The following is a 27479-nucleotide window of genomic DNA, read 5'->3' as shown; positions in this document are numbered from 1 at the left end:
CTGTGATTTTTTTGTTGTTGTTACTGTTTTTTTTTTTTTTTTCTGAGATGGAGTCTCACTCTGTCATCCAGGCTGGAGTGCAGTGGCGCGATCTCAGCTCACTGCAACCTCCAACTCCCGAGTTCAAGCAATTCTCCTGCCTCAGCCTCCTGAGTAGCTGGGATTACAGGTGCCCGCCACTACGCCCAGCTAATTTTTTATATTTTTAGTAGAGACAGGGTTTCACCATGTTGGCCAGGCTGGTCTTGAACTCCTGACCTCGTGATTTGCCCACCTCGGCCTCCCAAACTGCTGGGATTACAGGCCTGAGCCACCGCGCCCTGCATTGGTTACCTTTTATGGTTGACACTGGATGGATGGATGGCCATTTATGGTAGTGATGCAACATTTCTCTCAAAATAAATTTAAGTCAGTTTAAAAGTAAGCCAGCCTGGGCGCGGTGGCTCACGCTTGTAATCCCAGCAGTTTGGGAGGCTGAGGCAGGTGGATCACCTGAGGTCGGGAGTTCAAGACCAGCCTGACCAACATGGAGAAATCCCGTCTCTACTAAAAATACAAAATTAGCCAGGCGTGGTGGTGCACGCCTATAATCCCAGCTACTTGGAAAGCTGAGGCAGGAGAATCGCTTGAACCTGGGAGGCAGAGATTGCGGTGAGCCGAGATCGCGCCATTGCACTCCAGCCTGGGCAACAAAAGCGAAACTCTGTCTCAAAATAAACAAATAAATAAATAAAAGTAAGCCAATTTGAAGAGGTGATTAAGTACATAATTGTAAAGGTGGTTGATGAATATGCCAAAAACTGTGAAGATGGGATGAAGATGACCAAAGTCTATCAGCAGTTCTTAAAGTAAGACCTGGACACCCCTGTGAACGCGTAATACCCTTTCAGAGGTCTCACACCCAGCTAATTTTGCATTTTTAGTAGAGATGGGGTTTCGCCATGTTGGCCAGGCTGGTCTCGAACTCCTGGCCTCAGGTGATCTGCCCATCTTGGCCTCCCAAAGTGCTGGGATTACAGGTGTACACGAGCCACTGCACCTGGCCAGTTATTTTTTAAGTTTTTTTAAAAAATTTTAATTTTAATTTTTGTGGGTCATAGTAGGTGTATGTATTTATTATTGCTATTTTTAAATGAATTAATATTTTGAAATTTTCACACTTTAAATTTCTAAAGTGGTAAATATAGATAAAGAAAATCCAGATGATTAAAAAATCTTTGTGATCCTCAATAATTTTTCAGAGTACAAAGGGATCAAATAGGCCAAAAAACTTGAGAACTGCTGAGTTAGATCATTCCAAGGGCCCACCCAGTGCTAAAAATGTCCACAGTTTCAAAAATGAAACTATTTATAGTTTCAGCCTTTTGGGCAACATCTCTTCCAAGTTTTGACCTTTGGTATAAAACTGGACGTCCCTGAACGTGTCCTGAATCGACTTCTTTTAGATTCCCAGGGGTCTCTCATGTTCTGTCACTGAGACTCAGTAAACAGACTTATGTACATATGGTATTGCTATAGAATACGTGCACATGGTGGGGCGTGGTGGCTCACGCCTGTAATCCCAGCACTTTGGGGTGCCAAGGAGGGTGGATCATGAGGTCAGGCGTTCGAAACCAGCCTGGCCAACATAGGCGTTCGAGACCAGCCTGGCCAACATAGTGAAACCCGGTCTCTACTAAAAGTACAAAAATTATCTGGGCATGGTGGCGCATGCCTGTAATCCCAGCTACTCAGGAGGCTGAGGCAGGAGGATCGCTGGAACCCGGGAGGTGGAGGTTGTGGTGAGCCAAGATCGTGCCACTGCACTCCAGCCTGGGTGACAGTGCAAGACTCCATCTCAAAACAAAAGAATATGTACACACACACACGTCTGTAACACAGTAACGTCCTCCTCTTTTAGGTTTAATATGTTCATACTCTAGCTGTCTAACCAGACAGTCAGGGCTTTGAGGGCAGGAACTGTGTTCTATAATAAACCAACGAATATGCCCGGCACCTGCCACGGGCTGCTGGGCTGCACACTCAGGCTTTGCCTGCCAGGATCTTACAGCCTCCCAGGGGAGATGAGAGCAACACGCGGACCAGTGAAAGGAAGCAAGATGCTCACTTGGGCCAGGTACTGTGTGTGTCGCTTAGACATTCTGTAGAGGGTGACCAAGTGTCCACCATAACTTTTCCACAACTCTTCCAGGTAAGTATTGACACCACCATTTTCCAGATGAGGAAATCGAGGCTGACAGGTGACATGGCTTGCCCAGGGCCAGTCTGTGGCCAGAGCTGTCATTTTTCCCTCTCGCGCCATGGAAGTGCCAAATGGGGGCACAGGTGGAAAAGGTACCAAAGCACACAGAAGGTGGTGTTATTTTGGGCTGAGAGGGGGACTTGGAAGGCTTCCTGAGGGAAGAGTTAGGGTCTGAACTGAGCTTTGCGTGGGAAGGTGATTTGGAGCAGCTGAGGATAGGAGGGAGACAGTGGGAAGGAGTGCTCCAGTCCGGACAGCCCTCCTGCATTCCCACCAGGGCCCCACAGGGCAGGACACATGGTCCCGGGCTCACCGACATGGCCAGGTGCAGCGGGGTGTTGCCGTGCTCTCCGCGGGCATCCGCGTTGGCCCCGTGGGTCAGCAGCACTATGGCGCAGTCGAAGCGGTTGCGCATCACCGCCACGTGCAGGGCCGTGTTCCCCGCAGAGCTGGTGCTGTTCACGTTGCAGCCCCGTTTCAGCAGCATGCGGGCCATCTGGGGGAGACGGTCAGGCCGAGTTAGCACAGGCACTCGGGGAGCTGCCGGACCCTGGGACATGTGGGCACTGCCACTTCCTCTCTGAGAGGCCTACAGGTACTGGGATGTTGGAAAGCACTAGCAACAGGATTCCAGGGGCAGGCCCCAGTTCTAGGGGGGCCTAGACTGCCTCCCATACCATCAGCATCCCAAGACTGGGGACAAAAAACCAAAGATGTGCTGTTTTAAGAGGCTTCTGGTCCTTTCCTAGCGCCAACAGAACCCATCTCTCCTTGCGAAGGCTCCTCCGGGGCCTGTCCTGAAGTGCCCCACTCCCTGCATCCCTCCCTGGAACCCTGCAAAGGTATCACCTCTCACTGGGCCTTGGCAGTACACATCCCTGGGACAGCCTTGGGACCAGGGAGGGGAGCCTGGCTTTGGAGTCACAGACCTGAGCCCAAAGCCCAGCTCCACTCATCCCAGCTGCCTGTAGCCATGTGCACGTCAGGTTTCTCTTCTGTGAAGATGGGAATGCAAGTCCCCACCTCACAGCATGTGATGGCAATGAGTGACCAAACCTATACGGAAGGGCCTGACTCAGTGTCCAGCTCCTGGAATGCAGAGGTACCCCCGAGGCTGGCAGTGCCCTCCCTCCTGGCCCATCACATTAAGAAGTAGGCCATGAACTCTGGGGCATCCCATTCCCTGTCAAGCTGTGCTTCCTGGTGATGAGACCAGAGGCCTCCATCCTCCCAGGAGGACAGAGCTTAGCTTAGGGGAAGAACTCAGAGGAGATGCCCAGCCAGGCTCCCTGTGTGTGCAGCTAGGCCCAGCACCACCACCACCACCACCATCATCGATCATCATCATCATCGTGATGGTTAATAATGAGTGTCAACTTGATTGGACTGAAGGATGTAAAGTATTATCCCGGGTGTGTCTGAGAGGGTGCTGCTAACGGAGATTAACATTTGCGTCAGTGGGCTGGGGAAGACAGACCTACCCTTAATCTGGGTGGACACCATCTAATCAGCTGCCAGCACGGCCAGAATATAAAGCAGGCAGAAAAAAATGTGAAAAGGCCAGACTGGCTTAGCTTCCCAGCCTACATCTGTCTCCCATGCTGGATGCTTCCTGCCCTCAAACATCGGACTCCAAGTCCTTCAGCTTTGGGACTTGGACAGGCTTCCTTGCTCCTCAGCTTGCAGATGGCCTATTGTGGGACCTTGTGATCATGTGAGTTAAGGCTCCTTAATAAACCCCCCTTCAGGCCGGGTGCGGTGGCTCGTGCCTGTAATCCCAGCACTTTCGGAGGCTGAGACGGGTGGATCACGAGGTCAGGAGATCAAGACCATCCTGCCTAACACGGTGAAACCCCGTCTCTACTAAAAATACAAAAAAATTAGCCGGGCTTGGTGGCGGGCGCCTGTAGTCCCAGCTACTCAGGAGGCTGAGGCAGAAGAATGGCATGAACCCGGGAGGCGGAGCTTGCAGTGAGCCGAGATTGCGTCACTGCACTCCAGCCTGGGCGACAGAGCGAGACTCCGTCTCAAAAATAAATAAATAAATAAATAAACCCCCCTTTATATATATATATATATCTCCTATTAGTTCTGGCCCTCTAGAGAACCCTGACTAATAATACAACCATCATCACGCCACCTTCTATTTGGGAAGCACTTTATAATTTGTGCCGAGTTTTGTCACGCACTACCTTGCTGACTTCACCACATCTCCAAAGCAGAATTCATGGATGAGGAAACTGAGGCACAGGGCAGATCCCCCCGTCCAGCCAGAGAGCAGCAGAGCCCTGCCAGGATCCCAGCTCTTCATGGACTTCTCTGACTGCAGACCCACTGCAAGGTCAGCCCCCAAGTGCTAGCCTCAGCGTCCTCTCGGTAACCTGCTTCCTGAGGGCCCTGAGGACCTGCCGGGCCCGGCCCTCTGCCCCACCCACCTACCTCAGGATCCACTCACCTCTGCGTTCTTGGCCCAGTGGAGGGGGCTGGCTCCGTAACGGGGGTCTTTGCTGTGGATCTGGCTGCTGTCCATGCTGATGATCATCTCCGCACACCTGGGGAGAGAGGGGCCCCGGTTGGTGAGCAGAGGCTGTGGTCTGCGTGGCGTGGGATGAAGCCAGGACTTGGAGCTTCATCTACTGCTTACAGACAGCATCACTGCAAACAAAGTTCAGCAAACCCAACCAGCACACTCACCACGGTTACGGCTGTACTGAGCCCCTCAAGGCACAACTAACCCCCTCCTCCAGGAAGCCTTCCTGATGACTGCCACCAGCAATGATTACCCTCCCTGGTGCTGGCTTTAGAGTCAGATGGGCTTGAAGTCAAGCCCCAGCTTCCTCACTGGTGGCCTCCAGAAGCTGAGCAACATGGAGAGAGTGCTGAGACGAATGGCTGGGGTGTAAGAAAGACCAGGCATTTCAGAGTCCAGTTCTGTGCCTGGCACACAGCCACCCTCCACCTCCTTACCACACTGTCAGTGAGTCACACAGTGACCTGCATGCTATAGGAAGCAGTATGACAGAGTGGGAAAGAGCACAATTGCTTTCTATTCGGTGCCTGAGGCAAGCAGTGTCCACCATAGATCTTAGCATCTCCAGCCTCAGAGCAGAGGCCCCGGGTTCACAAGCCTCATTAGGCCCGGCCTGGCCCGAAGAAAGTGCTCCATCATTGTATTATGGGTAGGAATCTCAGTTCACAAGTTCAGCTGTGCAAGGGGGAGAATTTAAAATTTTTCTGGCTGGGCGCGGTGGCTCACGCCTGTAATCCCAACACTTTGAGAGGCTGAGGCAGGCGGATCACCTGAGGTCAGGAGTATCAAAGGATGGAACGCAGGGACTTGAATGGACATTTGCAGACCCACGTACACAGCAGCATTCTTCACAACAGACAAAAGCTGGAAACAACCCAGGCGTCTATCAGTGAAGGACTGAATGGATAAACAAAATAGTATTCTGCCTTAAAAAGAAAGGAAATTCTGATACGTGCTACAACATGGATGAACCTTGAAGACATCATGCTAAGTGAAATAAGCCAGGCACAAAAGGACAAACGCTGTATGATTTCACTGATATGAGGTTCTACAACGGGCAAGTTCTAAGAGACAGACAGGATATGGGAGGTTATCAGGGGCTGTGGGGAGGGGAGAATCGGGAGTTATTAATGGTTACAGAGTTTCTGTTTGAGGTGATAAGAAATGTTTTAGAAAGGGGTGATGGTTGGACAACATTGTAAATGTGATTAAAACCACCGAATTGGCCGGGCGCGGTGGCTCACGCTTGTAATCCCAGCACTTTGGGAGGCCGAGGCGGGCGGATCACGAGGTCAGGAGATCAAGACCACGATGAAACCCCGTCTCTACTAAAAATACAAAAAATTAGCCGGGCGTGACGGCGGGTGCCTGTAGTCCCAGCTACTCGGAGAGGCTGAGACAGGAGAATGGCGTGAACCCGGGAGGCGGAGCTTGCAGTGAGCCGAGATTGCGCCACTGCACTCCAGCCTGGGCGACAGAGCGAGACTCCGTCTCAAAAAAAAAAAAAAAAAAAACCACCGAATTGTATACTTAAAAGCAGTTAAAAATGGGCCGGGCATGGTGGCTCACGCCTGTAGTCCCAGCACTTTGGGAGGCCAAGGTGGGTGGATCACCTGAGGTCAGGAGTTCGAGACCAGCCTGACCAACATGGAGAAACCCCGTCTCTACTAAAAAATACAAAATTAATGGTGGTGCATGCCTGTAATCCCAGCTACTACTCGGGAGGCTGAGGCAGGAGAATCACTTGAACCCGGGAGGTGGAGGTTGAGGTGAGCTGAGATCGCACCATCGCACCCCAGCCTGAGCAACAAGAGCGAAACTCTGTCTCAAACACAAAAAACAAAGAACGAAAGTGGTTAAAATGGCTAATTTAATGTTATATATAATTTACCACAGTTGAAAAAAATCAACACAATATATCAGAACCATTGCATACTATCAATAGGTGGATTGCATGGAATAGGAACTATATCTCAATAAAGTGTTTTTTTTTTGTTTGTTTGTTTTTTTTTTAGTGCAATTACTAGGACAGCCCACATGGGTTTAATTCCCAGGTCTGGCACTTACTGACTGCCTGACTTTGAGCAAGTTACTTAATCTCTCTAAGCCTTGGTTTCCTCGTCTGTTTTTTGTTTGTTTGTTTGTTTGAGACAGGATTTCCCTTTGTCACTCAGGCTGGAGGGCAATGGCATGATCATAGCTCACTGTAGCCTCAAACTCCTAGGCTCAAGCGATCCTCCTGCCTCAGCCTCCCAAAGTGCTGGGATTAGAGGCATGAGCCACCACACTTGGCCCTCAGCTTTAAAAGGGGAATAAAATACATCAGCTCTCTGGGCTATAGTGAAATAGCCCACATGAAGGCTAAGCCGGTGGCTGGGACAGTGTTAGTGTTCAGCTGCTCTTCTCTATTATTAGGGGTGCCCAGCGCAGGCCCAGGATTTATGCTGCCCAGCTCCCTACAGCCCTTATGCCAGGGCTTGGTGCTCAGCACTAGGCACATGGAGTCAGGCCCAGCTTCTTTCCCTAAGGCGCTCTGGAGCCCCCCAAGTCTTCATCCGAGTGGCCAGCTCTGGCTAGTGTCCATGGCTTGGCTCGGGCTCTGCTGCCCCCAAGCCTTCCCTGAACTCCAGCTGCCTGAGTGCCGTCTCTGAGCTCCCAGTGCAGCCCCCAGGCATCCTCAGTCTCAGCCTCCATCTCACTGTCTGGGATTATCTGTTTCCCTTCCCCAGCAGGGGCTTAACCATCTGAGAACCACAGGCACAAACCCAGCTTTGTGGGAAAGGTCAGCTGCATTGAAAAACAGCAGAGGTGGCCGGGCGCAGTGGCTCACGCCTGTAATCCCATCATGTTGGGGGGGCGAGGCAGGTACATCATCTGAGGTCAGGAGTTCAAGACTAGCCTGGTCAACATCATGAAACCCCATCTCTACTAAAAATACAAAAATTAGTTGGGCATGGAGGCACACACCTGTAATCTCAGCTCCTTGGGAGGCTGAGGCAGGAGAATCAGTTGAACCTGGGAGGCAGAGGTTGCAGTGAGCCAAGATCATGCCATTGCACACCAGCCTGGGTGACAGAGTGAAACTCTGTCTCAAAAACAAAACAAAACAAAACAAAGAAAAGAAAAGAAAAAGAAAAACAGCGAGGGAGCTCCTAGTCTGAGCTGTGAGGGAACCACTTGTCCGTAACACTGAGGCTGTGCGATGCTTGGAGTAGGGCTGTGCTGGCTGCCATGTGGATAAGGGATCTCCCTGCTCCACTCAAGGTAGGAGCCTCTTCCTTTGTCTTCTGTGCAAAGATCCTCTTATGTGATGGGACGCTGGACCCAACCAGGATGGCCTGTGTGGGGACAGAGAGGGACCGGTGAGGGCTGAGGTTGTTTGAAGAGAGAGAAAACTGGTCAATTACAGCTCCTGCCCAGTACAGCTCAGGGTGGCTGGAGACAAGCAAGAGTGGGGCCATGTGCCAGCCCTTTCGGTAGAGAAGAGCATCACCCGTCACCTGGTGTCCACTCAGGTCACAACCTGCAAATGGGGAACCTGACTGCGGGGCTAGGGGTGTTGGTATCTTCTCTGTTTGGTCAAGTATTTCTGAAAGTTCTAGCTCATTCTGGCTGTGCTTGGGAGATTCAAGGAAAGGAGGGTTTGTCCAGGCTTGGTCCAGCCCTTAGAAGGGCTAGCAATACCCCGTGGGGCTAGCAAGGTGGAGGCAGCTCCCAGAGGAAGGAACAACCCAAGGACAGGCATGACTGTCAGCCTCCCCGCCTGAGTGCTGCCCGCCCATGCCTTCTCTCTGCTTATCTGGCACTGCGCTATGAGGTTCTGGGTGGCTGGGGTGTCTCCTGTCCTGGAGTGGCTTATTCATTTCAGTGAGGCTGGTGCTTTAGCACAGTGCCAGGATTGAAGGACTCATTGGCTCATTCATTCATTCTAGATGTTGTTCCTGCTAGATAGTATTTTTTTTTTTTTTTTTTTTTGAGATGGAGTCTTGTTCTGTTGCCCTGGCTGGAGTGCTGTGGCACGATCTTGAATCACTGCAACCTCTGCCTCCCAGTTTCAAGCAATTCTCCTGTCTCAGCCTGCTGAGTAGCTGGGACTACAGGCACACGCCACCACATCCGGCTAATTTTTGTATTTTTAGTAGAGACAGGGTTTTACCATATTGGTCAGGCTGGTCTTGAACTCCTGACTTCAGGTGATCCACCCACCTTGGCCTCCCAAAGTGCTGGGATTACAGGCGTGAGCCACCGTGCCTAGCCTAGATAGTATTTTGAGATTTGAGATATTCATCTCTTTTATCCTTTTTATCTCATCCCCCACCCCTTTGAAAATAATTTTCCTGACACCAGGGTTTCCCAGGCTCCCAAAACATGAGCCTGCACCTGCCTCCCAACAGTGCCACCAGCCAGAAAGGAAAGAGGCATCTAGGTAGACGGGCGTTCGGCCACCTTACCAAGCATTTCCCAGGCTTTGAGCTGGGCACACAAGAAACCAAGGAGCAATAAAGCCATCGGGGGGCTGTTCAGATCAGGCTGGGCTGGGTTAGAGGAGGGGCCAGGTGGGCCTTGGGGTTGCATCAGACTCCAGAACTGGAGTACCACCTGGAGGGGAGCTGGAAAGAGGAGACCCCAAAGAGGGCTAAGATTGGTTGTCTCCAGTTTTATAGAGGGAGATTCACTCCTAGGAATTAAGGTACATTATAGAAATTTTTATTTATTTATTTATTTTTTGAGACGGAGTTTCGCTCTTATTGCCCAGGCTGGAGTGCAACGGTGCGATCTCGGCTCACTGCAACCTCCACCTCCCGGGTTCAACCGATTCTCCTGCCTCAGCCTTCCAAGTAGCTGGGATTACAGGCATGTGTCACCATGCCCAGCTAATTTTGTATTTTTTAGTAGAGATGGGGTTTCTTCATGTTGGTCAGGCTGGTCTCGGACTCCCGACCTCAGGTGATCTGCCCGCCTCTGCCTCCCAAAGTGTTGGGATTACAGGCATGAGCCACTGCGCCCAGCCAGAAAAATTTTAAAGTCTTCTCCTTGCACAGCTGAACTTGTGAACTGAGATTCCTACCCATGATACAATGATGGAGCACTTTCTTTGGGCCAGGCAGGGCCTAATGAGGCTTGTGAACCCGGGGCCTCTGCTCTGAGGCTGGAGATGCTAAGATCTACGGTGGACACTGCTTGCCTCAGGCACGAGATAGGTGATAGGAGAGCTGGACCCCAGCAGACCAGCAGATGGGGAGGAGAGGAGGTCTTACCCTTTCTGAGAGAACTTCATGGCCGAGTGGATGGGGTAGCCGCTGGGGCCCATGATGTTGCACCGAGCGTTGCACAGCAGCAGCACGCGGACCATTTCCTGCTTCCCCAGCTGGCAGGCCAGGTGCAGCGGGGTCAGCCCTTGGTTATTCACCTGGTTCAGGCCAGCCACTGCGTTCTTTCCAAGGAGCTGATGAAAGAGGAAGGGAAGTTTGACTCCATAGGATGCTGATAAGAATGTAAAGAGGCCGGGCGCAGTGGCTCACGCCTGTAATCCTAGCACTTTAGGAGGCCAAGATGGGTGGTCATCTGAGGTCAAGAGTTTGAGACCAGCCCGGCCAACATGGTGAAATGTCATCACTTCTAAAAATACGAAAATTAGCCAGGCGTGGTGACAGGCACCTGTAATCCCAGCTACTCAGGAACCTGAGAAAAGAGAATTGCTCGAACCCAGCGGGGCGGAGGTTGCAGTGAGCTGAGATTGCACCATTGCACTCTAGCCTGGGCAATACAGCAAAAACTCTGTCTAAAAAAAAAGAACGTAAAGAGAAGCACCAGGAAAGCCAAGTGCCAGTGTGGATGGGAGGGAGGGGGTCGACCTGGCATGACTGTGGCTCACATGAAACATTTCTGAGTCAAGGAACTTAAAAGGTAGCTGTATCTGAGGATGGGCACTGGGGGTCCAGGTGGGAGTGATTCTTGCTTTTCATTCTGTCCTGATTGATTTTTTTCTACATGCAGGTACTACGTTTTCAGTGAAAGAACAGCAGTATTAAAAAGAGAGCTAGGGGCCAGGCGCAGTGGCTCATGCCTTTAATCCCAACACATCGGGAGGTGAGAGGATCACTTGAGACCAGGAGTTTGATACCAGCCTGGGAAACATAGGGAGACCCTGTCTCTACCAAAAAAATTTTAAAAATTAGCCAGTGTGGGCCGGGCGCGGTGGCTCATGCCTTTTATCCCAGCACTTTGGGACGCCGAGGCGGGCAGATCACAAGGTCAGGAGACCCAGACCATCCTGGCGAACACGGTGAAACTCTGTCTCCACTCAAAATACAAAAAAAAAATAGCTGGGCGTGGTGGCAGGTGCCTGTAGTCCCAGCTACTCGGGAGGCTGAAGCAGGAGAATGGCATGAACCCAGGAAGCAGAGCTTGCAGTGAGCCGAGATCACGCCACTGCACTCCAGCCTGGACGACAGAGGGGGAGACTCTGTCTCAAAAAAAAAAAAAAAAAAAAAAAAAATTATCCCGTGTGGTGGCACAAAACTGTAGTCCCAGCTGCTCAGGAAGCTGAGGTGGGAGGATCACCTGAGCCCAGGAGGTCGAGGCTGCAGTGAGCCATGATCACGCCACTGCACGCCAGCCTGGGCGACAGAGCTAGATCCTGTCTCAAAAAAAAGAAAGCACTAGGAGGGTTTCACTATCTCACTTTTGGCTCAATGCTGTCCCCATGAGGTTCATTACAACCACAGTGTACCCATGTGACACCAGGGTCACCTCACAGCAGTCCCACTGGACCTGGAGGCAGGCCAGAGACAGAGCAGGGAGAGCAAGGGGCTGGCATCGAGGCCAATGGAAGGTCAAGCCCCACTCTCTCAGCTTTGTGGCCCTCCCTGGGCACACTTCTTAACAACACTGAACCTCAGTTTCTTCAGAGAGGAAAGGGGAATAATGACCTCCACCCCATGAGTGTATTCTGAGAATTAACTAGAACACATACAACACTCAGTTCAGGGTCAGGCACCAATCAGCACCGGATAAAGGACAGCTGCAGTCGTGCATGACTATCGAGACCCATATGGAGGCAGGGTCTGCACAGCACCGTGCTGGGTGCACAGAGGATTCTCGGTGAAAGTGGAGTTCAACAGTGGCTGGAGAATTCCCTTCCCTGAGAGCAAGAAGCGTAAGATATGAATCCACGTTTTCTGGGCCGGGCACAGTGGCTCACACCTGTAATCCTGGCATTTTGGGAGGCTGAGGCGGGTGGATCACTTAAGGCCAGGAGTTGGAGGCCAGCCTGGGCAACATGGCAAAACCACATCTCTACTAAAAATACGGAAATTACCCAGGCATGGTGGCACATGCCTGTAATCCCAGCTACTCAGGAAGCTGAGGCATGAGCATCACTTGAACCCGAGAGGTAGAGGTTGCAGTGAGCTGAGATCGCACCACTGCACTCCAGCCTGGGAGACACAGGGAGACTCTGTCTCAAAAAAAAAAAGGAATCCACATTTTCTGGTATAACGTAGTTGCATTCTGATGCCAAGGCAGAGAAAACATGCTCTTTAGAAGAATTTTCTAATTCTAGATAATAAAACATAATCCAACATCCTGCCTTTTCTGTTCAATCTAATATATGAAATAGCTATTTAATAGTATCACCCCATCTGCTTGCCCACAATTAAAAAACCGCATCTTTTGCCCAGGTAATCAAAAACTTTAACAGGAGGGCGTCTGGCACAAATGCCTACAGGAACTGGAGAGAGTTTGGTTTGCTTGGTTTGAATTCCTGTAAAACAGGGGTGTCCAATATTTTGGCCTCCCTGGGCCACATTGGAAGAATTGTCTTGGGTCACACATAAAATACATGAAAGCTAACGACAGCTGATCTAAAAAAAAAGTCCATGCATGAATCTCATAATGTTTTAAGAAAGTCTGTGAATTTGTGTTGGGCCACATTCAAAGCCGTCCTGGGCTGCATGCAGCCTGCAGCGCCACAGATTGGACAAGCTTGCAAAAGGGTAAGCCCAGGTCCCGCTGGCCCACAAGCCCCTCCAGGCAGGCATCTGGCTCACAGTTTGTGCTCAGGAAAAGCGGAACTGAACTGACTGGAGCTGGGCCTTTTTTGGGGTTTATTTTGCTGGGTTGGAGGTCGTCCCCAGGTTTATCAAGCAAAGAGACTGAGGACGTGGCTCCTGGAAAAGGGCTGGGAGGGAAGAGCCAGGGAGGGGTCTGCACCCTCCATCAAGGAGCTCAGGCCTCAAGGACCAATGGGGGACAGTGAGAGGCCCGAGAGTGACACCTGAGCCCAGGGGCCCAAAGGGAACTGTGGGCACTGGGAGGTATCAGTACCAGTCACTCTGCCCCTCCCCCTGCTCACCTGCAGCACCTGAGAATTGTCACCCTGGACAGCATAATGGAAGACAGTCTCTCCCTTGTAGTCGGTGACATCCATCTGAGCGTGGCAGTACTGCACCAGCTCCACCAGGATCTCCCCATCACCCTTGCGGCAGGCCAGGTGCAGCGGTGTGCAGCCCTCCTCGTTCTCCGTGCAATTGGCACAGCTGCAGGAGAGGGCCAGGGTGAGCAGAGGTGAGCAGGTGTGGCACAAGGTGGCAGGGGGACCTAAGTGCACATGCAGGGAAGTGGGCTCGGAAACTCGGACTTTCTGGTTTGAGCTCAAGAGCATTCCCGCCACTCAGCTAGTTGGGCTGATTTGAATGTAATTATATCTGATGTGAACTGTATCAGGTTTCTGTTCAGTTTGCTCACTTGTACAAGAGATGGGCCCCAGGGCCACACCAGCAGGAAGTGGGCAGGGTGGTGGCACAGGAAAGGGTCACAGAACATGGATATCTCACTAGCCTCGGGCAATTCACTTAACCTTCCTGGGCGTCAATATCCTTATCTACACAAGCTGCTGTGCCTGCCCCAGGAAATGGACAGAGTGGTGGTGAGATGAGACACTGTGCTGTCCAAAAGCATGCCTGGAAACTAAAGTGCAGTGAGGGTTTTTGTTTTGTTTTGTTTTTTTGAGGTGGAGTTTCACTCTTGTTGCCCAGGCTGTAATGCAGTGATGCAATCTCGGCTCACTGCAACCTCTGCCTCTGGGTTCAAGCAATTCTCTTGCCTCAGCCTCCCGAGTAGCTGGGATTACAGGTGTGCACCACCATGCCTTGCTAATTTTTTGTATTTTTAGTAGAGACGGGGTTTCACCATGTTGGCCAGGCTGGTCTCCAACTCCTGACCTCAAGTGATATGCCCTCCTCGGCCTCACAAAGTGCTGGGATTACAGGTGTGAGCCACCACGCCCGGCCAGCAGTCAGGTTTTGAGTTCTGGGCCTGGGAGCTTAACTGAGCAATCTAGGATACAGACTCAGAGGAGGTGTGGCTACCTCTGCACAAGATGGGCCAACTGGTGTCCTGTGCAAGGGTGGGGACAGTGCCCTCACCAGGGGCAACCGCTGCTCCATCTGCTGGCTGAATGGATTCACAAAAGGAGGTCTTCAGCTTCCAGAAGAGCAGCCTGGAAGCAGACACCAAGGATCCAAGCCCCTCTTTCACTCTCTCTGGCTGAGTGACCTGCACAAGTCCTGTTAGCTCTCTCTAGAATGATGATACCTGGGCCGGGCATGATGGCTCATGCCTGTAATCCCAGCACTTTGGGAGGCCAAGGAGGGCAGATCACCTGAGGTTAGGAGTTCGAGACCAACCTGGCCAACATGATGAAACCCTGTCTCTACTAAAAACACAAAAATTACCCAGGTATGATGGCACATGACTGTAGTCCCAGCTATTCGGGAGGCTGAGGCAGGAGAATCACCTGAACCCAGGAGGCAGAGGTTGCAGTGAGCCGAGATCGTGCCACTGCACTCCAGCCTGGGTGACAGACAAAGACTCTGTCATAAATAAAATAAAATAATAAAATAAAATGAAATAAAATAAAGAAATGAAATAAAATAAAATAAAATAAAGATACCTTGTGGGGGTTGGGAAAATTCAATTTCATGGTGGGTAGAAATCAGCTCCCACAGACCTGGCACCTGGTGAGCACTCCAGACTCTGGAAACATTACATTGTCCTTCTTACATTTTAATCTGGTAGCAATGCAGCGCCTTATTTTTTTATTTTTATTTTTTCCCCTAGAGACAAGGTCTCATTCTGTCACCCAGGCTGAAGTGCAGTGGTGCAATCATAGCTCACTGTAAACTCTAACTCCTGGGCTCAAGCAATCCTCCTGCCTCAGCATCCCAAGTAGCTAGGACTACAGACACATGCTAATTTTTTAATTTTTTCGTAGAGACAAGGTCTTGCTATTTTGCCAGGCTGGTCTTGAACTCCCAGCCTCAAGTGATCCTCCCTCCTCAGCCTCCCAAAGTGCTGGGACTGCGTTAGTGAGCGACCATGCCAGGCCCTGCTCCTTTTAAAGTCAAACTATGGAGGAGAACCAAGGCCTGCGGCCCCCACTGCCCACACAAGCAGGTACACACACGTTGTCCAAATGGTCTTGTTCCCTTGCTCACCTGATGATACGGCTGTGATGGAAGCACTCGCGGATCCCTAGCTCCACGGCCAGGTGGGCCACTGACCAGCTGGGGTGGTTACGGATGAGGTCGGTCAGGTGCTGCAGGACCTCAGTGTGCAGGACCTGAGGGGAGCTCTCATAGAAGGGCAGCAGCTGGGAAGAATACTGCTGGAAATTCACCACGGCGTCAGCCTCCAACTCCAGCTGGAAGAGTCTGCAGAGCCAGGACAGAGGAGCAAGACCCGGAAATGAGTCAGGCAAGACCCTCGGCCACATCCCTGCTGGAATCAGAAGGCCCCCAGACTATGGCCTGGCCTGCTCCAGCCTGACTCCCCTCCCAAGCGCGCACACACACACACATACATACACACGTATACACATGTAAATGACATAATGGGTGTTCAGGTTAGACTTTCTTTTTTAGAGACAAGGTCTTGCTCTGTAACCCAACACACACACACACACACACACACACACATCTATACACATGCAAATGACATAATGGTGTTTAGGTTAGACTTTCTTTGTTTTTTAGAGACAAGGTCTTGCTGTGTAACCCAAGCTGGGGTGCGGTGGTGTGATCATGACTCACTGCATCTTCGAATTCCTGGGCTGAAGGGATCCTCCTACCTTAGTTCCTGAGTAGCTGGGATTACAGGCATGCACCACCATGCCCAGCTAATTTTTTTTTTTTTTTGGAGACACAGTCTCGTTTTGTCACCCAGGCTGGAGTGCAGTGTTATAATCTCACCTCACTGCGACCTTCGCCTCCCGGGTTCAAGCAATTCTCCTACCTCAGCCTCCAGAGTAGCTGGGATTAAAGGCGTATGCCGCCACACCTGGCTAATTTTTTGTGTTTTTAGTAGAGATGGGGTTTGGCCATGTTGCCCAGGATGGTTTTGAACTCCTGAGCTCAGGCAGTCCGCCCCCCTCAGCCTCTCAAAGTGCTAGGATTTCAGGCACGAGCCACCGTGAGCCACCGCACCTGGCCTAATTCTTTTTCTTTTTGTAGACATGGGGTCTTGCTATGTTGCCCAGGCTGGTCTTGAACTCCTGGCCTCAAGTGTTCCTCCTGCCTCAGCCTCCAAAAGTACTGGGATTACAGGTGTGAGCCACTATGCTTGTCTAGATTTTCTTTTATTTTGAAAAACTTTCCTTTTCTTTGGTAATATCATTTATTACTTTTATATTTTATTTTACCACAGCCCTGCCACATCCACTTTCTAATTTGATTGCCACATCTGAGAGCCCCAGCCTCGAGTACTTGGCGCCTGTTCACAGTAGGAACTAAGTAAGTATTCTTTAACCTAAATCTACAGCAACAAAATATTATATAAATTATGGTATAACTATGTAATATACTATTATGCAGCCATTAAAATGAGATATTAAAAAAAAGGGAAATTTTTCTCTTTTTTTTTTTTTTTGAGATGGAGTTTCGCTCTTGTTGCCCAGGTTGGAGTACAATGGCACGATCTCGGCTCACTGCAGCCTCCATCACCCAGGTTCAAGTTATTCTCCTGCCTCAGCCTCCCAAGTAGCTGGGATTACAGGCACCCGCTACCACACCTGGCTAATTTTTTGTATTTTTAGAAAAGACAGGGTTTCATCATGTTGGCCAGGCTGATCTTAAACTCCTGGCCTCAGGTGACCTGCCTGCCTGGGCCTCCCAAAGTGCTGGGATTACAGGCATGAGCCACCGTGCCCAGCCAGCTTTGTTCATTTTTAAATGTTGAGGTTGAGTCCAAGTTTTGCTACTAAGGTGCTGTGTGATCTTGGGAAATCCTTTTCCCTCTCTGAGCCCCATTTGAAACATGAGACTAACTGTACCTGTCCTACCTACTTCCCAGAGGTTCTGTGAGGACAGATGAAAAAGCACTATAAAAGCACTTTCAAAACCATAACCATTACATGTCAGTGATGGTTAAAGTTCTGACCAGGGCTTTTAACACACCAGAAGGTTTTGTCTTGCATACCTCTACAAATGCAGCAGCCAGCCAGAGTCTAGTGAAGGCAGTGCCCAGAGAGTGTTGGCTCAATGGGACCAGCCTGTTGTCCCACAGAGAGTGCGTCGATTAACAGTTAACTACTGGGCATGTGATCTGTGCCAACCGGAGGGGTCAATTAATGAACAATTGCATAAAATGCTCTGCCCTCCTGAAGCCTATTTTTTTTTTTTTTTTTTTTGAGACAGAGTCTCACTCTGTCACCCAGGCTGGAGTGCCATGGCACGATCTCAGCTCACTGCAACCTCTGCCCCCTGGGTTCAAGTGATTCTCCTGCAATTATCTTGCCTCAGCCTCCCTAGTAGCTGGGATTACAGGTGTGTGCTACCACGCCCAGCTAATTTTTGTATTTTTAGTAGGGACAGGGTTTCGCCATGTTGGCCAGGCTGGTTTCGAACTCCTGACCTCAAGTGATCCACCCATCTTGGTCTCCCAAAGTGCTGGGATTACAGACGTGAGCCACTGCGCTTGGCCCGAGCCTATGTTATTATGGAGGAGATCAACAAATGACTAAAGTAAAAACATAGAATAAGGAAGTACATTAAATAAACTATACAGTAATCAGTGTTATAGAAACAACAAAAACCACAACAAAGGTAGGGAAGGAGGAGGTGGAAGGAAGCCATTCCTCATTGCCCTTGGCTGGGTTTTTCCTTCATCTCACCAGCCTCTCAACATCAGGGCACTCCACATCAAGTGTTGCCGATATGTCAGAGAATGACAACTGAAAACTCATCACTGGAATTAGCATCACGGAGGCATGCACGACCTTGACAACAATACTTTTAGTGGAATGGTGGGAACCAAGGCCTGATTAAAGTGGGTTTAAGGACAGGATGTGAGAATCTGAAGATTGCAAAGATAGATATTTTTGAGGAGTTTTGCTGTGGACAGCAGCAAATAAAGGAAGGGGTAGCGAATGGGGAAAGTGTAATCAGGCATTTGAATGCTGATGGGAACGATGATTCTCTCTCAGAACTTCCACTTACCATTAACAGCAGACTAGGGAATGTGAAACAGACCACCTACTGAGGACAGCCAGAAATGCTGGACAAATTATTAAAAAACATCTGCTGGCAGGCACTGCATACCTTCAAAGACACCGATGACTCACCAGGCTGGAAGAAATGATGGAAACCCAGGAATTGAGCTCAGTGTTTAGGTGGCTGTTACTGGAGAGGATGGGGGGATGATCAGCACCAGTAACAGCCTCGTGGGGCTCAGGACACAGGGATTAGAGCCCAGGGGTCTGCCAAGAGAGCCCTGATGAACATCTCTTACTTTGGGTTAGGGTCCTAAAGAACTACATAGCCTAGGAATAAGGGTGAGCCATACACAGACATGCTCTCACAGGGACCACAGTTCAGCCTCAAGTAATTTCAGTTCCAGAAACTAGACTGAGGTTATCCTAGTTGCGAGTGTTCCCAGGTACCTGGGAGAAGCAAAAATAAATTCATTCTTTATAAGGAAACATCAAACTAGACTCTAGATTTTTTTTTTTTTTTTTTTTTTTAGATGGAGTCTCGCTCTGTTGCCCAGGCTGGAGTGCAGTGGCGCGATCTTGGCTCACTGCAACCTCTGCCTCCTGGTTCAAGCGATTCTCCTGCCTCAGCCTCCTGAGTAGCTGGGATTACAGGAACCTGCCACCACGCTTGGCTAATTTTTTGTATTTTTAGTAGAGACAGGGTTTCACTGTGTTAGCCAGGATGGTCTTGATCTCCTGATCTTGTGATCCACGTGCCTCAGCCTCCCAAAGTGCTGGGATTACAGATGTGAGCCACCGCGCCCGGGCACTCCAGATTATTTCTACAAGCATACTTGCAAATACAATGACCAACACATAATCAAAACCCACCAGACATATGTGGAGATAAGATGTGAAAGAAAACCAACAGGAACAACATACAAAAGAAACGTATCTGTAAGTGAGGGAGCTGTAAATATTTAAGTTATCCAAAATAGACTTTAAAGTAACTGTGATAACATTCAAGAGGTTAAAAAAGGAAATTTAGAATTTTGGCAAAGAGTTTTGAATGATCAAAAAAGGATCAAATGGAAAGTACAGAATTAAGAAACATAATCAGGAAAGAGTAAACAGAATAACGCATGGAGAGACAAAAGAATACGAAATATAGTAGAGTACATAAGAGATACAGACTATCTAATAAAAGATCTAGCATACACATGTAAGTGGAGGATCAGAGGCAGAGTAGAAAAAGAATCCAAATGGAAGCCACATGTGAAGAGTTAATGTCTGCAAACTTTCCAAAACTGATTTTTAAAAAACATTATAGGTCAGGCACAGTGGCTCATACCTGTAATCCCACCACTTTGGGAGGCCAAGGTGGGTGGATCACCTGAGGTCAGGAATTCCAGACTAGCCCTGGCGAAACCCCATGTCTACTAAAAATACAAAAATTAGCCGGGTGTGGTGGTGGGTGCCTATAATCCCAGCTAGTTGGGAGGCTAAGGCAGGAGAATCGCTTGAACCAGCGGGGCGGAGGTTGCAGTGAGCCGAGATCACGCCACTTCACTCCAGCTTAGGCAAAAGAGTGAAACTCCATCCCCAAATAAATAAATAAATAAATAAATAAATAAATAAAATTATTCTGCTGACTTAACATACCCTATAAGCCCTCCCTGACCCCACCACCAAAAAAACACATAGAAAAAAACAAAAACAAGAAAGCCCCAGAAATCCACACTTAGCACCTTGTAGGGGTTTTAAAACACAGCCCCCTAAATCACTGATATTCCTTGCACTGAGCAGTGGGAATTTGTACCTCTTTACCCTTTAATCTGGCGATGTAACTGCGTTACCAACAGAATATGGCAGAAGTGATGCTGTCCCAGCTTCCAGACCAATGCCTTAAGAGACTGGAAGTTTCTATTTCTCTTCTCTTGGGGCCCAGCCACCATGCCTCAAGGAGGCTGAAGCAACCCATGGTGAGGACTCTTGGTCCTGGGCCCTGAGCCCTGAATGAACTCCCAGCCAACAGCCAGCACCAACTTGCCAGTTGCGAGTTACCTTATATGGTTCCATATAAAGTAGAGCTGAGGCTTTCCCACTGAGCTCTGCTCAAATTGCAGATTTATGGACTAAATAAATGATTCCTTTTATAAGCCACCGTGTTCTGGAGTAGTTTGTTACACAGCAATAACTGATAATGATACATATGTTGCACAATATGTATTGTATGTAACATAGCAATTGCTGATATATGTGCCATATTATACCTGTTGAAAATAAAATACAAGGAGGAAATATTTAAAATAGCAGAGGAAAAAAAGTTATCTTCAAAGGGCAACCATTAGAATGACAGCTGGCTTCTCAACAATGGTAGCCAGAGATAATGGAATGACTTCCTTAAAGAGCTAAAAAGAAAATAAATGCTGGCCAGGCACGGTGGCTCATGCCTATAATCCCAGCACTTTGGGAGGCCAAGGCAGGCAAATCACTTGAGCTCAGGAGTTTTGAGATCAGCCTGGGCAACACAGTGAAACTCCGTCTCTACTAAAAATACAAAAATTAGTCAGGTGTAGTGGTGCATGCCTGTAGCTCCAGCTACTCAGGAGGCTGAGGGAGGAGAATTGCTTGAACCTGGGAGGCAGAGAGTGTGCCACCGTACTCTAGCCTGGGCCACAGAGCAAGACTCTGTCTCTAAATAAATAAATAAATAAATGCCAATGAGAATTCTGTACTTAGCACACAAACAAAATGAAAACAAAAACAAAACCTTCAAGAATAAAGTTAAAATTAAAACATTTCTCTAGTCAAACAAAAAACCCAGAGACTTTGTCATTAGCAGACCTACACAAAAGGAAATAGGAAATACAAAAGCTTTTTCTTTCCTTGTTTTTTTTTTTTTTTTGGAGACAAGGTCTCACTCCTGTTACCCAGGCTGGAGTGCAGTGAGTGGTGCAATCACTGCTCACTGCAGCCTCAACCTCCCAGGTTTAAGTAATCCTTCCACCTCAGCCTCCCGAGTAGCTGGGACTACAGGCGTGCACCACCACACCTGGCTAATTTTTTGTATTTTCAGTAGAGACAGGGTTTTGCCACGTAGCCCAGGCTGGTCTGGAAATCCTGGGCTCAAGCGATCCTCCTGCCTCAGCTTCCCAAAGTGCTGGGATTACAGACGTGAGCCATCACGCTGGGCCAAAAGCTTTTTCATGTGGAATGAACACGATCCTGGATGGAAGCTTAAAGAGGCATGAAAGAATGAAGCACCATGGCAAGTTAAATATGTGGGGGGATCTAAATAAGTATTGATGGTATAGCATCTTGTTGGGTTTAAAATAAAAACTAAATAAAAAAACAGCACACAGCATCGAAGCCTGGAAGGGAATATATAGCTAAAGGATTCTAAGACCAACTTATTGTTCTGGAAGATACTAATGGACCTTGAGTAAGGCAAAGATATATCTTGTAATCTCTAAGTTTCTGTCAAAATGTGCAAAAGGTTTCAGACTTTGCCCCGCTTGCTGTTGTCGAAGTTTTGCTCCAGAAGAAGATACAATCTTGATTATGCTGAAAAGTAAGCAAACTTACCCTGTGCCCTACAAGGGGACCCTAACTCTATTTTTCAAGGCTGTTTGCTGTATAAACATCCTTTGAAGGTAGCCTGGAACAAAGGTAGTGCTATAATTTGGATGTCTGTCCCCTAAACCTCATGTTAAATTTTGACCCCAATGTTGGAGGTGAGGGGCTAATGGGAAGTGTTTGGGTCATAGGGGTGGATCCCTCATGAATGAATTAGTGCCCTCCCAGTGGGGTGGGGGTGAGTGAGTTTTCACTGTATTAGTTCCTGTAAGAACTGGTTGTTAAAAAGAGCCTGGCGCTTTTTTTTTCCTTTGAGACAGAGTTTCGCTCTTGTTGCCCAGGTGACCTCGGCTCACTGCAACCTCCGCCTCCTGGATTCAAGCAATTCTCCTGCCTCAGCCTCCTGAGTAGCTGGGATTACAGGCATGCACCACCATGCTCAGCTAATTTTTTTGTATTTTTTTAGTAGACACAGGGTTTCTCCATGTTGGTCAGGCTGGTCTCAAACTCCTGACCTCGGGTGATCCACCCGCCTTGGCCTCCCAAAGCGCTGGGATTACAGGCATGAGCCACCGTGCCCAGCCCAGGCCTGGCACTTTTTAACAACCGGTTAACAACTTCTTTTCTCTTCCTCACTTCCTTTCTTGCCATGTGACGCTGGTAAGATGCTGGCACCATGTTTCTTGTACGGCCTGAGGAGCCACAAGACAAATAAAACCTCTTTTCTATGTATAATACTCAGACTTAGGTAATTCCTTTATAGCAACACTAAACAGACAAAAACAGGTAGTCAATGTCTCCGCTAGCAGGATGTATAGAAACATGAGAGTTACTACTAAAAAGTGTATAACTTCCAAGCTAAGAGAGAGAAAAAACAGAATCATATGAAAACGCTCAATCACAAATTGCAAAAGCATTATGCTAAGTGAAAAAGTCAGACTCATAAGACTACATGCTATATGATTAAAAGCGGCAGTGATGGAAAGCACATAGGTATAGGAAGACGTCCTCCTGCAGAGAAAAAAAAAAAAAGGAAGCACATAGGTGTTTGCCCAGGGGTGGGATGGGTGCCATGGACAAGAAAGGAGCGTGAAGGAAATTTGGGGAATAACAGAAATGTCTTATATCTTGATTGTGGTGGTGGTTACATAGGGGTGTTCTGTTATCAGATGAAGGTGGAAGCAAAGCAAGATGGCCAAATAGGGCCGGGCGCGGTGGCTCACGCCTGTAATCCCAGCACTTTGGAAGGCCGAGGTGCGTCGATCATCTGAGGTCAGGAGTTTGAGACCAGCCTGGCCAACATGGAGAATCCCTGTCCCTACTAAAAATACAAAAATTAGCCAGGCACGTGGCCGCCGCCCCATCTGGCAAGTGAGGAGCGCCTCTCTCTGGCCGCCGCCCTGTCTGGGAAGTAAGGAGCGTCTCTGCCCGGCCCCCGCCCTGTCTGGGAAGTGAGGAGCACCTCTCCTGGCCGCCGTGCAACCTTCCAAGTATGAAGCGACAGCCTTGTGTGTAATCTTTCTGCCTTCCCCAAGTTTGCATTTTTGACATTAAAGTTTACTTTTTAATAAAAAAAAAAATTAGCCAGGCATGGTGGTGGGTGCCTGTAATCCCAGCTACTGGGGAGGCTGAGGCTGGAGAATTGCTTGAACCCAGGAGGCAGAGGTTGCAGTGAGCCAAGATCACGCCATTGCACTCCAGCCTGGGTGAAAGAGCAAAACTTCATCTCAAAAAAAAAGATGCCCAAATAGAAACCTTCACCAATTGTCCTCCCTGGAGGAACACCAAATTGAACAACTATACAAACAAAAAAGTACCTTCATAAAAAGCAAAAATCAGCCTAGGTACCAGCTCAGTTACAGTGCGGTAGAGCACCAAGAGGGCTCTTGGGGTCCCAGATTCTAAGTGTTGGCTGTGGGATAGCATTTCTGGACCTTCCCTGGGTCAGAGGGGAGCCCACTACCCTAAAGGGAGAGTCCCAGGCCTGGCAGCATTCACCACAAGTTGATTCAAGAGCCCTTAGGCCCTGAATGAACATCGGCGGTGGCCAGGCAGCACTTGCCACAGGGCTTGGGCAGTGGTGGCCATGGAGAGAGACTTCTCTGCTTGTGGAAAGGGGAGGGAAGAATAGGAAGGACTTTGCCTTATGGCTTGGGTATCAGCCAGGCTGTAACAGAATAGAGCACTGGGGAGATTACTAAGGTTTCTGACTGCAGGCCCTGCCTCCCAGATGGCATCTAAGGACCTTCCCAGGATGGGGGTGGGGGGAACTTGAAGGGTGGCTGCCTTGAAGGGAAGAACATAATCTCACTGGCTTCACCACCTGCTGACTGTAGAGCCCTAGTGCCTTAAGCAAACATAGGCAGTAGCCAGGCAGTGGTGACTGTAGGCCTTGAGTGAGACCCAGTGCTGTGCCGGCTTCAGGTCTGAGCCAGCATAGTCCTAGTGATAGTGGCCACAGAGGTGCCTGTGTCACCCCTCTCCTAGCTCCAGGCAGCCCAGCACAGAGAGAGTGACTCCATTTTTAGGGGAGAAAGTAAGGGAAGAGAACAAGAGCCTCTGCCTGGTAATCCAGAGAATTCTTCCAGATCTTATCCAAGACCACCCAAGTGGTACCTTTACGAGTCTGCAAGAGCCATAGTATTAGTAGGCTTGGGGTGCTCCTTAATACAGATATGGCTGCAGTGACCAGAAACTTAGATCACAATACCCAAGTCCTTTTATTACCTGGAAAGTCTCCCTAAGAAGAACAGGTACAAACAAGCCCAGACTGCAAAGACTACAATAAATACCTAACTTCAATGCCCAGATACTGACGAACATCACAAGCATCAAGACCATACAGGAAAACATGACCTCACCAAATGAACTAAATAAGGTACCAGTGGCCAATTCTGGAGAGACAGAGATATGTGACCTTTCAGACAGAGAATTCAAAATAGCTGTTTTGAGGGAACTCAGTGAAATTCAAGATAACACAGAGAAGGAATTCAGAATCCTAACAGACAAACTTAGCAAAGAGATTGAAATAATTTAAAAGAATCAAGCAGGCTGGGCACGGCCGCTCACGCCTGTAATCCCAGCACTTTGGGAGGCCAAGGCAGGCAGATCATGAGGTCAGGAGATCGAGACCATCCTGGCTAACATGGTGAAATCCCATCTCTACTAAAAATACAAAAAATTAGCCGGGCATGGTGGCAGGCGCCTATAATCCCAGCTACTCGGGAGGCTGAGGCAGAAGAATGGCGTGAACCCGGGAGGTGGAGCTTGCAGTGAGTCGAGATCACACCACTGCACTCCAGCCTGGGCGACAGAGCGAGACTCCGTCTCAAAAAAAAAAAAAGAATCAAGCAGAAATTCTGGAGTTGAAAAATGCAGTTCACATACTGCTAAATGCTAAAGGGAGTTTTTCAATCTGAAAGAAAAGGACATTAATGAGCAATAAGAAATCACTTGAAAGTACAGAACTTAATGGTAATAGCAAGTACACAGAAACATATAGAATATTATAACACTGTCGTATGTAGACCACTCATATCTTGAGTAGAAAGGCTAAAAGAGGAAACAATCAAAAATAATAACTACAACTTCTCAAGACATAAACAGTACAATAAGTTAAAAAGTAGAGGGACAAAGTTAAAATGTAGAGTTTTTATTAGTTTTCTCTTTGCTTGTTTATCTGTTTATGCAATCAGTGTTAAGGTGTCATCAGTTTAAAATATTAGGTTATAAGATATTATTTGCAAGCCTCATGTTAACCTCAAATCAAAAAACATACAGCAGATACACAAAAAAAATAAAAAGCAAGAAATTAAAACATACCACCAGAGAAAATCACCTTCACTAAAGGGAAAACAGGAAGGAAAGAAAGAAGATCACAAAGCAACAAGAAAACAATTAATAAAATGACAGGAGTAAGTCCTTACTTGTCAATAATAACATTGAACATAAATGGACTAAACTCTCCAATCAAAAGACAGAGAGTGGCAGAATGGATAGAAAAACAAGACCCAGTGATCTGTTGCCTACATGAAACACACTTCACCTATAAAGACACACATAGACTGAAAATAAAGGGATGGAGAAAGATATTCCATGCAAATGGAAACCAAACAAGAGCAGGAATAGCTATGCTTCTATCAGGCAAAACAGACTTCAAGACAAAAAATATAAAAAGAGACAAAGAAGGTCATTATATAAAAGGGTCAATTCAGCAAGATAATGTAACAATTTTAAATACATATTCACCTAACACTGGAACACCCAGATACATAAAGGAAGTATTCTTTGAGCTACAGAGAGATAGACCTCAATACAATAATAGCTGGAGACTTCAATACTCCACTTTCAGCATTACACAGATCATCCAGACAGAAAATCAACAAAGAAACACCAGCCTTACTCTGCAGCATAGATCAGATGAACCTATTAGATATTTACAGAACATTTCATCCAACAGCTGCAGAATACACATTCTTCTCCTCAGCATATGGATCATTCTCAAGGATAGACCACATGGTAGGCCACAAAACAAGTCTTAAATTATTATTATTGTTATTTTTTTTTTTTTGAGACAGAGTCTCGCTCTGTTGCCCAGGCTGGAGTGCAGTGGCAGGATCTCAGCTCACTACCAGCTCCGCCTCCCGGGTTCACTCCATTCTCCTGCCTCAGCCTCCCGAATAGCTGGGACTACAGGCACCTGCCACCATGCCTGGCTAATTTTTTGTATTTTTAGTAGAGACGGGGTTTCACTGTGTTAGCCAGGATGGTCTTGATCTCCTGACCTTGTGATCTGCCCGCCTCGGCCTCCCAAAGAGCTGGGATTACAAGCATGAGCCACTTCTCCCAGCAAAATTACTTTTTAAATTTGAAATCATATCAAGTATCTTCTGTGATCACAATGGAATAAAACTACAAATTAAAAACAAGGTATTTTGCAAACCATACAAACACATGGAAATTAAATAATATGCTCCTGAATGGTCAATGAAGAAATTAAGAAGGAAATTTAAAAATGTCCTGAAACAAATGATAACGGAAACACAACATACCAAAGCCTATGAGATACAGGGAAAGAAGTACTAAGAGGAAAGTTTATAGCTATAAGCGCCTACATCAAGTAAGTAGAAAAACTTCAAAATAATCTAATGATGTCTCTTAAAGAACTAGAAAAGTAAGAGCAAACCAAACCCACAATTAGTAGAAGAAAAGAAATAATAAAGATCATAGCAGAAATAAATGAAATTGAAATGATACAAAAGATCAACAAAATAAAGTTTTTTGAAAAGATAAAATCAACAAACCTTTAGCTAGACTAACAAAAAAAGAGAGAAAACCCAAATAAAAAAATCAGAAATGAAAAAAGAGATATTACAACCAATATTACAGAAATTCAAAGGATTATTAGAGGTTACTATGAACAATTATATGCCAATAAATTGAAAACCCTAGAAGAAATGGATAAATTCCTAGGCATACACAACCTACCAAGATGGAACCGTGAAGAAATCCAAAACCTAAATAGACCAATAACAACTAATGAGATCAAAGCAGTAATGAAAAGTCTCCCAGCAAAGAAAAGCCTGGGACCCAATGGCTTCACTGCTTAATTTTACCAAACATTTAAAGAAAAACTAATACCAACCCTACTCAAACTG

General features: G+C 47.9%; 1 protein-coding gene across 11 annotated transcripts in view; it reads right to left on the bottom strand.

The window, feature by feature from the left end:
* The window catches only part of PLA2G6 (phospholipase A2 group VI), a 70851-nt gene that overhangs the window by 18666 nt on the left and 24706 nt on the right, over positions 1–27479 (bottom strand). For all 11 annotated transcript variants that reach the window (XM_055251769.2, XM_055251775.2, XM_063623062.1 and 8 more), the window contains exons 3-7: positions 15272–15487; positions 13129–13312; positions 10031–10218; positions 4698–4794; positions 2556–2738 (exon numbers count right to left, since the gene is read on the bottom strand). In XM_055251769.2, coding sequence (XP_055107744.2) covers positions 2556–2738; positions 4698–4794; positions 10031–10218; positions 13129–13312; positions 15272–15487 — 868 coding nt within the window. The remainder of the gene's footprint in view (positions 1–2555; positions 2739–4697; positions 4795–10030; positions 10219–13128; positions 13313–15271; positions 15488–27479) is intronic.

The sequence above is a fragment of the Symphalangus syndactylus genome, chromosome 18, assembly GCF_028878055.3.
Source record: "Symphalangus syndactylus isolate Jambi chromosome 18, NHGRI_mSymSyn1-v2.1_pri, whole genome shotgun sequence".
Taxonomy (NCBI): Eukaryota; Metazoa; Chordata; class Mammalia; order Primates; family Hylobatidae; genus Symphalangus; species Symphalangus syndactylus.
The sequence above is the reverse complement of the archived record's forward strand: the minus strand, read 5'-3'. Positions and strand labels throughout refer to the sequence as shown.